The sequence below is a fragment of the Quercus robur genome, chromosome 5 (genome assembly GCF_932294415.1).
Source record: "Quercus robur chromosome 5, dhQueRobu3.1, whole genome shotgun sequence".
NCBI lineage: Eukaryota > Viridiplantae > Streptophyta > Magnoliopsida > Fagales > Fagaceae > Quercus > Quercus robur.
In genome coordinates, this window is record NC_065538.1 from 77,185,770 (window position 1) to 77,202,350 (window position 16,581).

The following is a 16,581-nucleotide window of genomic DNA, read 5'->3' on the forward strand; positions in this document are numbered from 1 at the left end:
TAGGTGTGTAACATGATGTGTGTAACAAATACTAATTTTTGTAAGAATTATTTTGAGATAACACATGCATGATGCATGCAATCTTCTTTTGTTCTGGTAAGACGTATTTGTTGCAACTTGCAATATATATATAGCAGGGTCAACTGTCCTTTCACGTCGTAGACATACTTTAAATAATTAGACAGATGATTAGATGAGTTTAATTTCTTGCAGTTCTGCGAGCTAGATGCACTAAAATTATACACTCTCACATATACTTGTCACTCACCTTACTTGTGCCCACCATATATAACACAAAAAGAAAAAAGAGGGTGTGAATATTTTGGCGAAAAACCCAACGCTAATAGACTTATTGTTTTTCTTGAAGTTGACTTCAATGGAGAAGTATAATAAAGTTTTGTGCCTATTAAAGTTCTGGTACGCATGATTTCTCAAAATTTATTAGATTTCCTGGAATGATAGATAAGTTATGATTAGTCTAATATCATTTTTATATGGTTTATCACTTCCACACTAATCTCAACTTATTATTTCAACAAATTGGTGTAAGCCATTGTGGTGTTGCAAGTTTCAACTTTCAACCACTATAACAAAATGAGTGTGTAAAAATATTTGTCCTAATCATATAATGGACTCGATTCCGGTGTTAAAAAAAATTCAGTCCGCTTGTTATTTACGTTAATAAATATGCTTAAAAGCCATTGACCTAAAAAATTATACTTTTATTTATTTATTTTTATTTTTTTTTATACAAGATAGAATTTCTACTCTAGCTTAATCTAAGTGTATATGTATGGGAAACTCCTTTCTGGAGACTTGAACCTCGGCCTTTACCCCCCACACCTTACAAGTACTTATACTTGTGGAGTGACTACTGCACCAAGGGTGTGTAGTGGTATCTAAAAAATTATATTTAAAAACAAAGCAAAGTGCCATATATATGTGATGACAGCCTATCCATGAAAATCTGATGGATTAGGTCCAGACGTCCAGTATAAAATCGCACATACGTTGCACAAAATCTCAGTGCCAAAATCAAACTTTTATCAGCTTATCTTTATGACATGGATACTTCAAAGCTTTTCTCATTTTTTTTTCTCTGGTACATGTTTGTACCTTTTGTCCTAGACCTCGCAAATGCACAGAGACTAAAAGTAGGTTTTTATGCAAAGACATGCCCACAAGCCGAGACTATAGTTAAGAAGGTTATAGTTCAAACCTTGTCAAAAGCACCTACACTTGCTGCCCCTTTGCTGAGAATGCACTTCCACGATTAATGTTTCGTTAGGGTACGTATATTGAATGTCTATTTCCCACGTTTATATTTGTAGCAATTTCTTTGAATAATGATTTTCTCACACAACTTATTTTATATATTCTGTATATATCCACATTTCACGTCTAAATGTGACCATCACTTTTCTGGGTTTTAAAATGTGTACAATAGCACTTGCATTAGTAGAAATTATGAGTATGAGTGTGTGAAAATAGTTACTGTTTTCTTCTCTTTGCCCGAAGAGCATTACCATTGGTGGTGGTATCAAACTCCAATTTAGTGCCCAACATCGCGGAGACAAAGGCAAATTTTTTATTTAAAAAAAAAAATTATTTTATCACTTAATTGGGTTTTGTGGCAGAGAGGAAGAGAGAGGAAGTGAAAAAGAAATTAATAAGAAAATAAATAGTGTTTGGTTGATGGTAAAAATAAGACTATTGATATAGGGTGTGTTGTGAAATTGTGTGTTAAAATAAATAAAGTAATATTTTGAGGTGTTAAATGCTAAATTTTTTAACTCTACCAATGTGGATGACACTACAAGAAAAACGAGCAATTGCGGCGGACCTATTGCGGCGGGTGCGAAAACCGCCGCTATATGTTGCCTATTGCGGCGCATTTTTGGCCCGCCGCTATATGTGAGATCTATTGCGGCGTTTTTTGTGACCGCCGCTATAGGTAGGTTTTTTGCGGCGTTCTATAGCGGCGGGACATAAAACCGCCGCAATAGACCTGATTTAGCGGCGGTAAACAAAACTATAGCGGCGCTCCAAAAACCCCGCCGCAATAGGGATACTTTTTGCGGCGGGTTGGACCGCCGCAATAGACCTTTAACTTTCCTAGCTCCAAAATTTCTCTTTTTTTTCACCTTCCTACTTAAAGATCAAATGGTAAATTACATCCGATTGGCATAAAAATTGGCATGCATGTTAAGAACATATAGAAAATGTGATCCAACGGTTGAATTTTCAAAATATGAATTCAACAATGAGTTATTGGTTGGTGTAACGTTTTTTAGAGTTACATCAAGTGTAACTTGAACATAACCCTATATTTCTTAATACGATGTGAATTTTGACAAATCTACCGTTAGATTACATCATCTTCATATATTTTTCATGCTCAAAAAATTTCAAGGTGATTAAAGATTAATAGTCATGTCACTAATCAATTGTTTAAATTTAAATTCTTGTAGTTTAAAAAAACGCATAAAAGATGAGTTTAAAGATCATATGGTAAATTACATCCGATTGGCATGAAAATTGGCATGCACGTTAAGAACATATAGAAAATGTGATCCAACGATTAGATTTTCAAAATATAAAATAAACAATAAGTTATTGGTTAGTGTAACATTTTTTAGAGTTACATCAAGTGTAACTTGAACCCAACCCCACATTTCTAAATTCGATGTGAATTTTGACAAATCTACCGTTAGATTACATTATTTTCATATATTTTTCATGCTTACAAAATTTCAAGGTGATCAAAGATTAATAGCCATGTCATCAGTCAATTGTTTGAATTCAAGTTTTTGTAGTTTAAAATAACGTATAGAAGATGAGTTTAAAGATCAAATGGTAAATTACATCCGATTGACATGCACGTTAAGAACATATAGAAAATGTGATCCAAAGGTTAGATTTTCAAAATATGAATTCAACAATAAGTTATTAGTTAGTGTAACATTTTTTAGAGTTACATCAAGTGTAACTTGAACCCAACCCCATATTTTTTAATTCAATGTGAATTTTAACAAATATACCGTTAGATTATATTATCTTCATATAGTTTTCATGCTTACAAAATTTCAAGGTGATCAAAAATTAGTAGTCATGTTATCAATCAATTCTTTAAATTCAAGTTTTTTAAGTTCAAAATAACGTATAAAATATGAGTTTAAAGATCAAATAGTAAATTATATCCGATTGACATAAAAATTGGCTTGCATGTTAAGAATATATAGAAAATGTGATCCAACAGTTGGATTTTCAAAATATGAATTCAACAATAAGTTATTGGTTGGTGTAACATTTTTTAGAGTTATATCACGTGTAACTTGAACCCAACTCTATATTTCTTAACTTGATGTGAATTTTGACAAATCTACCGTTAGATTATATTATTTTCATATATTTTTCATACTTACAAAATTTCAAGGTGATCAAAGATTAATAGTCATATCATCAATCAATTCTTTAAATTCAAGTTTTTGTAGTTTAAAATAATACATAAAAGATGAGTTTAAATATCAAATAGTAAATTACATCCGATTGACATGAAAATTGGTATGCATGTTAAGAACATATAGGAAATGTGATCCAACGGTTGTCTTTTCAAAATATGAATTCAACAATAAGTTATTGGTTGGTGTAACATTTTTTAGAGTTACATTACGTGTAACTTGAACCCAACCCTATATTTCTTAACTCGTTGTGAATTTTATAAATCTACCGTTAGATTACATTATCTTCATATACCTTTCATGCTTAAAAAATTTCAAGGTGATCAAAGATTAATAATCATGTCATCAATCAATTGTTTAAATTCATGTTTTTATAGTTTAAAATAACGCATAAAAGATGAGTTTAAAGATCAAATGGTAAATTACATCCGATTGTCATGAAAATTATCATGGATGTTAAGAACATATAAAAAATGTAATCCAATGGTTGGATTTTCAAAATATGAATTCAAAAATAAGTTATTGGTTAGCATAACATTTTTTAGAGTTATATCAAGTATAACTTGAACCCAACCCCACATTTCTTAATTCAATGTGAATTTTGACAAATCTACCGTTAGATTACATTATCTTCATATATTTTTCATGCTTACAAAATTTCAAGTTGATCAAAAATTAATAGCCATGTCATCAGTCAATTGTTTGAATTCAAGTTTTTGAAATTTAAAATAACGCATAAAAGATGAGTTTAAAGATCAAATGGTAAATTACATCCGATTGGCATAAAAATTGACATGTATGTTAAGAACATATTGAAAATGTGATCCAATTGATAGATTTTTAAAATATGAATTCAACAATAAGTTATTGGTTAGTGTAACATTTTTTAGAGTTATATCAAGTGTAACTTGAACCCAACTCTATATTTCTTAATTCGTTGTGACTTTTGACAAATCTACCGTTAGATTACATCATCTTCATATATTTTTCATGCTAAAAAAATTTCAAGGTGATTAAAGATTAATAGTCATGTCACTAATCAATTGTTTAAATTTAAATTCTTGTAGTTTAAAAAAACGCATAAAAGATGAGTTTAAAGATCATATGGTAAATTACATCCGATTGGCATGAAAATTGGCATGCACGTTAAGAACATATAGAAAATGTGATCCAACGATTAGATTTTCAAAATATGAAATCAACAATAAGTTATTGGTTAGTGTAACATTTTTTAGAGTTTCATCAAGTGTAACTTGAACTCAACCCCACATTTCTTAATTCGATGTGAATTTTGTTAAATCTACCGTTAGATTACATTATCTTCATATATTTTTTATGCTTACAAAATTTTAAGGTGATCAAAGATTAATAGTCATGTCATCAATCAATTGTTTTAATTCAAGTTTTTGTAGTTTAAAACAATGCATAATAGATGAGTTTAAAGATAAAATGGTAAATTACACCCGATTGGCATGAAAATTGGCATGCATGTTAAGAATATATAGAAAATGTGATCCAATGGTTGGATTTTCAAAATATGAATTCAACAATAAGTTATTGGTTGGTGTAACATTTTTTTAGAGTTACATCAAGTGTAACTTGTACCCAACCCTATATTTCTCAATTCGATGTAAATTTTGACAAATCTACTGTTAGATTACATTATCTTCATATATTTTTTATGCTTACAAAATTTCAAGGTGATCAAAAATTAATAGCCATGTCATCGATGAATTATTTAAATTTAAGTTTTTGTAGTTTAAAATAATACATAAAAGTTGAGTTTAAAGATCAAATGGTAAATTACACCCGATTGGCATGAAAATTGGCATGCATGTTATGAACATATAGCAAATGTGATCCAACGGTTGGATTTTTAAATTATGAATTCAAAAATAAGTTATTGGTTGGTGTAACATTTTTAGAGTTACATCAAGTATAACTTGTACCCAATCCTATATTTTTGTCTTTCTAGAGGTTTTAGGGGTTTTTTTTTTGTCATTTTAGAGGTTTCAAAGTATTTTTTGGTCATTTGAGAGGTTTCAGGATATTTTGGTCATTTTATTGATTTTGTGGTATTTTTGTCATTTTAGAGGTTTCAAAAAAATTTTTTTTTCTCATTCTAAAGGATTTGAGGGCATTTTTTTTTTGTCATTTTAGCGATTTCAAGGGTATATTAATTATTTTTTTTGTCGCTAATAAAATCACTTTAAAAATAAAATTTTTAAATAAATTTCAACATATATTTCACTGCCCACATATTTTAATTTTCACTTCCCCCCAAGCACTTTAGCAAAATATATCCTTTTTGTTTTGGTTAAAACTTAAAACAAATATTTAAAAATAAAAATTTTAAATAAATTTTAGCATATATTTTCACTTCCCACACTTTTTTTCACTTCCCGCCAAACACTACAACAAAATATTTTTTGGTTTTTTTTTTTGGTTAATTTTTTTTTTTTTTTGATAAGACTAAAATTGGTGGGCTAATTGGAAGTTCAGTACACATAGAGGTGGCAAATGGGTGGGTTTGGGGTGGGTTTGCCTTGTGCTAATACTAATGAGCCCAAACTACCGTAAAAAAATAGAATAAGTCCTAAACAAAATTTCAGCCGTGGGATGCCCCTTAAATGTCATCCAACCGTCCAGATAGAGTGCAAACATAATATGGTACTCCAAAACCCTAGCCTCTTGGCCTCTTAGTTTCAGCCGCTTTTCCTCATAAAAGAAAAAAAAAAAATCAGCAACTAGATCATGTCTTGCTCTCTTTTAGTAGGACTTTTCTTCTTCTTCTTCCTCCGCCTCCTTCGCCGTTAACAACGCCGTTACCATTCCGTCTGTTCCGCCGTGAGTTCTTCCACCCAAAAGTGAGTTCTTTCTTTGCTTTGTGTTTGATTGAATTTAGTGGGTATTTTGAATAAATTGACGTAAAAGAATTAGTCTTATTTGGAATTAGTATATGGGTTTAAGTTTGTTTTTTTTTTTTTTTTTTTCCGTTATAGAAAATGATTGGTGGAGGTTGTTTGATTACAATGGCTTTTGTTTGTTTAATCAACGGTTTTAATTTTTTGGATAAGACTAATGTAATTAAAAGGTGGATTGTCTGGAAATTTTCGAAGTTTAATTTTCTGCTATTTCATTAGCTGATTTAAGGTAGAGAAAGAGATGGGGAGTTTTCAAAAGCTTTTGTGGGTAAATCTTACAATTTTTTATATTTTGGAGATTTTAGGAGATTTCGTAAATTAAAACTTCTGCTTATACCAACAACCCATCAAAAATGATAGAATTCATTATAACTTTTATGTGGGTAACTAACACATTTCCTTAAATTTGTTTTTAGAATTTCCATTTGTTATTTTTATTTTTAAAGATTGAATATTGGAGCTTGGCCTGATCTTAGTTGAGTTCTATAGCGTAGAGTGCTATTGGAATTGTGTTTAAGAGCTTATGTTTTTTGTTGGTTTTGGTTGGATAGTGATTACTGGTGTTAGGTGCTGACTTGTTGTAATGGGGGTTTAGTTGTAGTCCGCGACTTTGTGTTGCTAAAATATTTCTGAGTTGATGAATATTTTTTTTTAAAATTTTTTTATCATCCGTTGGGTGTGGTTCTTTGGGCCTTAGTCTTAGTCTGTTTTGTTGAATAAAATTTAAATGCTTTTAGTTTCCAAATATGAAATCTATGTGAACTATCATAGGGAAACCTTGACTGATTTGAATGCCTAATGTAAGTTTGGTAGACCTTGACTGACTTGAATGCCTAATGTAAGTTTGGTAGACACCAAATTCATGGTTGCAACTTGAAATAAGCTTTCATGCATGATTTTCTGGTAATTCATTGCTTGATTGCTAGAGAGTTATGGTCTTTTGGAAGGCATAGTAGTGTTACTAGAATAGCCACTCCCCTTTGGTTATATGGACAATATGGAGAACTTTGCCAAGACTTGAAAACTATTCAATGCCTTAAGTAATTACTTGTAAGCTATAATGTGTAGGGCAAAAAATGAGTAGGTTTGATGAACAAAGAAAGTACTACTTGTTTAATTGTTTTGGTTAGCTTTCGATGGAACGCGAATCCGCGTCATTGTGGCAATTGAGCTTTGTTGTTCCTCCTAATCACGGTAACTAACTAATGTTTTGTTTAAGTTTTAATGCACCACTAACTGCTTAAGCATTTTGGAATTACTTACTTTTATTGCTTTTTTGAATGAATAAAAAGGCATGCATGCACAATACACCAGTAATTAATTACCTCTATGTCTGTTATATGCTAATTCATTAGTACCCAATCAAGAATAGTAGTATCCTCCTCAATCCATTGGACAATACAGTTTCAAATGGTGAAAATGAGTGAAAAGGAAATAATAGAAAGAATGAATAAAGAAACATATATTTATTTCATTATTCAAATATTATAGCAAACAATTAGGCAATATTCCATATTAATTTGAGGGGGGTTTTGGCTTGTGCATTTGATAAAAATTTTTTTTTGGACGTAGAAACTTTGGACTTTAAGTTCCTTTTGAAGCCCAAGTACAGTAATGTACCTTTTATAGTTGAGGAAGGTCCCTCTTCACTCATCTCTTTCTATGAATAGGTGAATTAAACTCATCTCTCTCTCTCTCTCTCTCTAATTGTAACTCTATTAAACTCATCTCTCTCTCTAATTGTACTGTTTTACAATATGACAATCTTATCACATGTTTCATCTACATTCTTTTGTGGTTTGGATGTATACATGTTTAGATGTTTCGAGTCTTCTGACTTGTCATGCTTCATGTTTCAAAAATTGTTGAATATATTTCTTAAAAAAAAAAGGTCAAATATACATTGCTAGTCATTAGAATTGGGACAACACCTTTGATTTGAGTGCAATTTCAACTGCTCTCAAAGTATACAGTGGACTCTCTTATAATAAATGTTCTAATAATGATTAGTGTTTCAAAAAATTTATTGAGGACTATAGGTTAGAAGAAATAAAATTTTTATTTATATATTGTGGGTTAAATAATCCAACCATTTTACATCAAAGTCTGATCGAATAATTTTTCCCCAATGGTCAATTCACATCATAATATCAGTTAGGGTCTTAAAGTCCTAGAGCTGTAGCAAACTTCAGGTACTGTTCGTTTGCTCTTTCTTTCTTGGAAATTTGAATGTGACAACTTTTTTTATCTTATTTTCTTGTACATGGAAGAATTTGTTGGGTCAGTTGATCAAGTGAGACAGGGTATGGACTAGATTTTTTGTGGGGTTTTTAGTTTTTTTTATTTTATTTTTTTTACTGTTTGTTTAGCTGAGATCGTTTTTTGGATTAGAAGAATTGGAATTGGATGGTTGGGGTTTTGAATTTTGTGACTGTGGCTAGAATGTGTAGCTAAATGATTGAAATTTTCTTATTCAAGATTGTGTTTTGGATGCAAAATTGTGTTAAATAGTGTACTGGGGGGAAGTTGACCTTTGTAAAGTTACTTCTTTGTGCTTTTGGATGTGGGTTTTTTTTTTTATTTTTTTTATTTTTTTTTAATTTTTTATTTATTTTTATATATAAGTTGGTTAAAGTATAGTCGTATCATAATAATTTTTCCCCAATGGTCTTTCTACATCATTTGTAATTTCTCTTTGGTAATGAAAGGTTTATGAGGCTGTAAATATGTATACATATTTATAAGATTAAAGTTTGTGCTGTATTCCCTTAGTAAAAAAGAAGTGCTGTAATTGTAAGTTGTATATATAGTTAATTTAAGTATTTTATAAAAAAAAGGTCTTATAGTTCATATAAAATTCTCACTCACGGGGTGTTTATGCAAGTGCCAGATAATTTAAATAATTTTGACTTTGATATTTTCTAGTAATTCTTTTCATGATGAATGTTAATGATGAGAGGCACAATCATAATTATTAACTTCAACGGAGAAAATATATATCTCTTTCTATTTTTCATAAAAAAATATTAAACTTTATTGAATATTGTTTATTCATTTAAGTTGTGTACTACTAATTAAACTCTATTAAATAATTGTAACTCTATTAAATAAATATTGAATTTCATATTTTAAAGAGGAAGGTCTATTAAATTAAACTCATCTCTCTCTCTCTCTCTCTCTCTCCCCTCTCTCTATTTTGTGCTCGTTTGGTTTCCGATCGTTGAGTTCGATCTCGTTCAAGGGCTAGGGTTTGGTTGGATTTGCCTCTCAAACTTTCTTTAAAATTCATTTTATGATATGGGTATTGGTTATTGTCATCTATTTTGGATTTATACACCTCTTTTTTTCTTCTTTTCTTCCCTTTTTTTTTCTCTGAGGACCATGTTTTGATTACTTGCTATGTTTAGGAATAATGGTACAATGAATTGGATGGTTTGCTTTTTGAAGAAAAAAATTATCTTTTAAATATGGAGAATTAGGAATAGTCTAGACAAAGAAAAATGATATTCCTTTTGTTCTGACTATTGCTTGGTGGTTCAATCAGGGCCATGACAATAAGAGGATTGAGATGTGTTTCAAGTTTCACTCAATGTTTACTTTTCACAAATTGGGCTTAAACTGATAGATGAACTGAAAAAAATTTTTTTTTTTTTTTTTTTTTGTGTGTTGACTTTGTTTGGAAAAGCACAATGTAGGCATATAACAGGAACTTCAGTTCAAGTGCCTAGAATTAGTGCGCTATTTTGGGGATCTAAGAAGTCTGCAGCACCACCACAGGAGGTGGACTTTTCACTTGGAGATTTCACTTTGACAGGGTCAACGCCAGAGGTCCCCCCTCCCCCCCCCCCTCCTCCTTTGGATTGTTGATTGCATATTTATCTGTTTGTTGTTTTTAGTTGCTGTAGCTAATGGCATTGTACTGATTCTCAATCCAGGGCATTTCAGCAAATGAAGTGAAATCTAAAAGGATATCAGTTTCAGTTGTTTCTTCAATCTTAGAGGTTTCACCTAACGACTGGGATGCGTGCGCTTTGGATGCCATAGGTCCTGAAAAATATAATCCATTTCTTACACATGGTTTTCTTTCGAGCTTAGAGGAGTCTAACTGTGCAGTGAAGGTTAGGAATCATTGCTTCATATCAGACCTCTATAATTTGTAATGTTATCTATTTCTCCAAGTGCCATTTTAGTATCTCGCTTTTTAGCTTATCTAGCACTAGAAAATGAATGTCCTCTGATATTTTATTTTGCTAAAGAGTATAACAAAGGCTTTGCCATGAGTATTACTCCAAGTAATTAGTTCTGCTTTCTTTGAATTTCCACTTTTCATTAAGAATTGCTCCCTTATTTACTTCCTTAACGAATATTGTAGTATTTATTGGTGGAAAGCTTGTCTACCTCAAATATAATACATAAAATTTTGGACTTAAATAATCACTGTCTATAATTTCTGTAAGCATAAATGAATCTTTTGTTCAACTCACTCACTTTTGTGGATCCCTGATTGAGCAAATCCATGGTGCTACACCTACAAATTTCATGTTCAAAACAAATCCTTCCCACTTGGAAATTTTATGAGAAATCGTAACTTTCCCAGTAAACATCAATGGGTCTGGGATCATCAGGGCCAATGAGCTCTAGCTCAAATGGGACTTGCTCCTCTTGTAAGAGCAAGGTGGAGAGTGAGGTTGTGCGTTGATGTGAATGAACATGAAAATTCCTGTGTTAAATCAATTATGAGCTTAATTTTTCTTTCAGGAAACAGGATGGATGCCACGCCACATGATTGTGAAGGATGAATGTGAAAATATTTTAGGTGTTGTTCCACTCTATCTTAAAAGGTTTACCATTTGCTATGTTGTCTACACAGAAAGTTTTCATGTACTTTCTTCTACAATTCCGTAAAATGCTTAAACTTTATCTCGTCCCTGCTGATAATATTGTTTTATTTACATTTGCAGCCATTCCTATGGTGAATTTGTTTTTGATCATTCTTGGGCCGATGCATACTACAATTTTGGGGCAAGATATTATCCGAAGTTGCAATGTTGTGTACCTTTTACTCCAGTAACTGGTCCAAGAATTTTAATTTGCAATGTCTTTCAAGGATCAAGTTTTTGACATTATGGTCTCTGCTCTTAAGGAGCTGGCAGCCAAGGTATTGGATGAATCCAATGGTTCTTTATTTTCATGCGTTAGTTTGTTTATGTTAAGCTATTTCTATACCTATTGTTTGTATTTTTTTCATATATCTATTCCAAATTTATTTTGAGTATAGCTGTTGTTTCTCTGTCAATGTGAGAAACAAGGAGACATGTTTTATTAATTGGGTTAATTGAAAAATTCCTCTGTTTGAATCGATGTGAGATAGATGGTGTGACATATTATATTGTGTCTAAATCAGGCGTCAGTTTCCTCTCTTTTCTGGATTAGTACTGCTGAAGATGCACCTGCACTTGTACATGTTTATATAATTTAAATATTCAGGGGAACAGTATCTTCATATGAAAACTCAAATTTGATGTGTATATTACTATCTTTACTTAAGTGCCTTTTGGGAACTTCCCTCACATATTTTTGTTGATGAACAATTGTTTGTATTTCTAGTCAGATTTCTTTGTAGATATTGAAATTTTAGTATCCGGTTTTGCCTCTTTATGAAGTTAATTGGCATATCACTTGGTCAAGCCACAATAAGTACAGGTAGAGTTTTAGGAAGGTCAGAATGAGTGAATGAGAATGGTGAACTGCTTAGCAAAAAAAATTCTTTGAACTTTTGGAGATTGATGATTACCAAAGTTTGTGCTGAAGCAACCTTATACTACATCAAGGCACCTAATGTTGTAACTCAGTTTAGATATCTTGTTGAGAATTAGAGGCTTTGCCAAGACCAAGTTGCATATGGGATCTCTGTTCACAAAAAATTTGATTTAAGCAAATATACTCAGTATATGAGGGGAAAAAAATTTAATTTAAGCCTCTTTTACATGTATTTAATGAATCATTTACTTAAAAAACTAAAGAAGAATAATAAAGAAGAATAAGAGAGCAAAATTGAATTGCATGGCTTATGTGGAATTTTCTTCATGCCTGTGGAACCATGTCTAGTGGGAGTATGTATATTATGGTGCTACAATGTTAGATCCCTAGAAATTTAGAAACTAGCCAATAATATATACAGAAAAGGAAAATTTGGGAAAAAGGTATTGACTGCATATTAATCATCTCAAGGAATAAAATCTTCTTAGTAGTTTTCTAAAAAGTTTATATAGATGAATAGAATAATTATATAATTTTTCTGTGTACATACTTCTTGTGCACATTGTATTTCCTAAGTATTTGCACACACAAATGTGTATGCTATGTATCTATGTGTGTAACATTTTCCTTATATATATATATATATATATATATGTTTGTATGTGTTTGTTATTGCTTAAGTTGGCTAGGAGAGAAGAAACTGAAATGCTTCATAGGTGGTGCTGAGATGAGTAAAGGTTTCTTGTGATATTGGTCTCTACTTACAGTGGGTGGAAAAAGATAACTGATGGGGAAAATATCTGATATTTAAGTGAGGAAATCTTATAACTGCATATTCCATCTTTTGTCTTGGAACACACTTCCACATTTTATTGATAAAAGGATTTGTTTTCCAATAGAGTAATATTTAGTATTTGTTTAATGCAAGCTTTAAGTTAATTTGTTGTATGGCTCTTATTCATATTGTGATTATTACCTTTTCCTTATTCAGTTAGCTTTCATCATTGGTTTGTGAGTAGTGATAAGAATATAATGTTAGTTTGGAGACATTTGTGGTAATCTCTTAGTGGAGTTAAAAAAATTATTACAGATTATTTGTAATAGAAATTTGGTTTTAGGACCTAGGAGGGGGGAAAAATGAAAAAAGAAAATTAACCTATAGCGGCGGGCAAAAACCGCCACTGAATGACTAAAATTATGAAATAGAAGACCCTATAGTGGCGTTTATCTCCCGCCGCTAAAGCTTCAAACATATAGCGGCGGGTGAAACTGCCGCTAAAAGGTACATTGAGTATGTTGTACATGAACCCCTATAGCGGCGCTTATTGACCGCCGCTATTGGTGCCAACTATAGCGGCGGGCCTATCCCGCCGCTAAAAGGCCACTTGACCCAAATGTACCTCCACATGGCGGCGGTTTTTAGCCCGCCGCAGTAGACCAAAACCGCCGCTAAATGGCAGATCTATTGCGGCGCTTTTAGCGACCGCCGCAATTGACCTATAGCGGCACTGCAACACTGACGGGATGGCCCGCCGCAATAGCACCCGCCGCTATAGGTCAAATGTACCTTTAGCGGCGCTTTTTTGGGCTTTAGCGGCGCTTTTTGCCCGCCGCAATAGCCCGTTTTTCTTGTAGTGTGATCTTATATATATATATATTAACTCACTGGCATTGTCTACACTCTATAGGGTTGTGATGGCTCTGTGCTTTTGAATTCTTCAACAAATCTGTAAGATTGAATTTAATCAACCATGTGTTGGCTTTATTCCGTGTCAAATTTGCTTGTATTTTAGCATGTAGAAACCCTGTATTTAGGTGGGAATTATGCAAGGGTAGTGTGTAAGAGAGTGTGAAGAAAACTCAAGATGTGTACACTTAGAGGAGTCTCGCGACTAGATCTCGCGACTGGCAAGTCGCCAAAGTGGCACACGTGTGAAGCATACAGGGAGCTGAAGGGTCATGATAGCTGGAGCACTACAGGACAGAAAGTAAAGTCTGGCTTGGAAGTTATCTCGCGACTCAAACTCGCGACTTGTTGCAGTCGTGAGGCCAAGTCGCTAGAATGCTCTATTTGGATGAAAACTGACTTTTCACATTCCTCACATACTCTACTATAAATACCCTTATTCCCATGAAATGTAAGGGTGGCTATTCAGAGAGAAAAACCCTAAGAGAGGTTTCTACAACACACCCACCTCATTAGAGAGAGAGCTACTCATTATTAGAGAGGAATCATTGTAGTTTCTTCTCATTCCCTCTCCCATTGTTATACCTATTGAGAGGAGATTTGTACCCAAATACTACCCACACCCATTTAGAGTGTTGAGTGTTTTTGGAGTTTTGGAAAGTATTGGAAGATGCCAAGGATGGCAGATGCAATGGGCTATTGCGGGATCCGGTAAGTTAGAGAAGATAATGTTCGGCGTAACCTTGTTAGAGCAAGAAGCTTGAAGGGTTTAGGTGCACTGGATAGATTAGGCTTGGAGGGTCTTCTGCTATTCATGTATCCCAACTTCATTCTCTAGTGGATTATTGACTGCTTGGAGGGCGGCGGAGAGGTTTTTCGCCGAGTACTTCGGTTTTTTTTTCGAAAACACATCGCCGTGTTATTTTTGTGTTTGCATCTTTCTTCCCTTACTCTTTACCTTTTAATTACTGCTGTGGTTGTGATTAATTTCGGTTTAGAGTGTTTTACCAATTCTGTTTTAGCTTATATTCATCCTTCCGCACATATATTGTTTGTGTATAAGCTTGTGTTGGTAATTTTATATTTGGGGGTCTAAACGTTCATTGGTATTTTACACACTAATTGAACTTTCAAAATCAAACTAAAAAAAACGCATTTCCAAATCTAAGCCTTCGGGGATTTCAAATTATCGATATAGCCAAGTCTGCACTAGAAAAGGCATGTCCTGATGTAGTTCCACGTGCGGACATCTTGGCTTTGGTGGCTAGGGATGTGGTTGCCACGGTAAAAATATATCCCTAGAATTTACAAGTCATTTCTTATATAGTTAGTGTTTCTTAACACAAAATTTAATTAGATGGATTTTATTATCATCTCAGATTAAGGGACCATCTTGGGAAGATGAAACTGGACGAAGAGATGGAAGAATCTCATACATAACAGAGGCCTTGCTAAATCTAATACCGCCAAATGCTAACATTAGTACATTGAAAGAAAATTTTCAACAAAGGGGACTAAGTGTAAAAGACCTAGTAGTTCTATCAGGTACTCAAACACCATGCAATATTTGGTCTGTGTTTGGATGAGCATATTTTCATCATCTTATTTTGTTTATCGTGTAAAAATACAATTGTATTTTTTTTTTTTTTTTTTTTTTATATTTAAAATGTGATACTTTAAAAAACTATACATTATCTTACAGTGTTGTTTTGTTATTAATTCAGGTGGACACACCATTGGAATTTCTCACTGCTCTTCCTTCAATATCTGTCTTTACAACTTCACCAGAAAGGGCGATACTGATCCCACATTGGATCCCAACTATATAATAAGATTGAAGGGCAAATGCAAGCCTGGTGATTTGAACACAATCGTAGAAATGGATCCAGGAAGCTTCAAGACATTTGATGAAGACTACTACACTCTTGTGGCTAAGAGACGGGGTCTCTTCCAGTCAGATGCAGCTCTTCTTGATGATACAAAAGCATATGTCAAACTTCAAGCCACTACTCATGGATCTACTTTCTTTGAAGACTTTGGAGTATCAGTGGTGAATATGGGTCGAATTGGAGTTCTCACGGGCAATATTGGTGAAATCAGGAAACAATGCAGCCGGGTCAACTAATTAAGGACAAGGAAACCTAGCTAGCTATATAGTTGGGGAAGTTTTTTGCATATATTGTCGCGGTTGTACTTTTGAGCAAACTTGGTTGGTCAATGTTATTACTTATTACACCAGCTTTATTAATATTATTTGTTAGGACATATATGATTTAATGTTAAGAACATATGTCGCTATTTTATGTAATAAGCTAATTCTTTGACACAATGTACTTTATTTGTAATTGGGTAGATCTAGGATGTGTTTAATACTTCAAGGAACAATGTTTCAAGTTCAAGTGTTAAAACCATGTAAGTCTATCCAAGAATCAAGTGAGAAAGTGCTGGATTTTAATTTTCGATAGCTAGCATCTATCGAGGTTTAAAAGCTGCTGACAGCTAACTCGACAGATGACTATCTATTGAGGTTTATAAAACTCAGTTTTTCAGAGCTGATTTTCATCCAATCCTTGAGTATGTGTTTATGCCTTCTTTTCTCATAACCCTAAACATATATAAGGATTGTTTTAAGGGCCGTCACAGCTGATGTAACTCAATGCAAAAGTTTTTCACAAGCATATTGTGAATCGGAAACATATGCCCTAATTCATCTTTTTCTTGAAGAAGTTGCTGTGTTTATACATCATAG

The 16,581-nt window shown here is 32.7% G+C and overlaps 1 protein-coding gene and 1 pseudogene across 11 annotated transcripts; both read left to right on the forward strand.

The window, feature by feature from the left end:
* Window positions 1–1,106: 1,106 nt before the first annotated feature.
* Window positions 1,107–15,962, forward strand: LOC126727192 (peroxidase 27-like; annotated as a pseudogene).
* On the forward strand, window positions 6,161–13,194 carry LOC126727193 (uncharacterized). Of its 11 annotated transcripts, none has more exons than XR_007656178.1 (7): window positions 6,161–6,328; window positions 7,958–8,055; window positions 10,081–10,213; window positions 10,321–10,503; window positions 11,144–11,201; window positions 11,347–11,543; window positions 12,827–13,194. XR_007656178.1 is itself a non-coding variant. In XM_050432746.1 (7 exons), exons 2-6 carry the CDS (start codon window positions 8,048–8,050, stop codon window positions 11,504–11,506), a joined length of 567 nt encoding a protein of 188 aa, XP_050288703.1. In that variant the 5' UTR covers window positions 6,163–6,328; window positions 7,958–8,047; the 3' UTR covers window positions 11,507–11,543; window positions 12,827–13,194. The 11 variants fall into 11 exon arrangements, 6 of the variants coding, with proteins under 6 accessions (XP_050288704.1, XP_050288703.1, XP_050288702.1 ...); XR_007656177.1 differs by lacking the exon at window positions 12,827–13,194 and adding an exon at window positions 11,790–11,991; XM_050432746.1 differs by having other exon boundaries at window positions 6,163–6,328; window positions 11,144–11,226.
* Window positions 15,963–16,581: the final 619 nt, after the last annotated feature.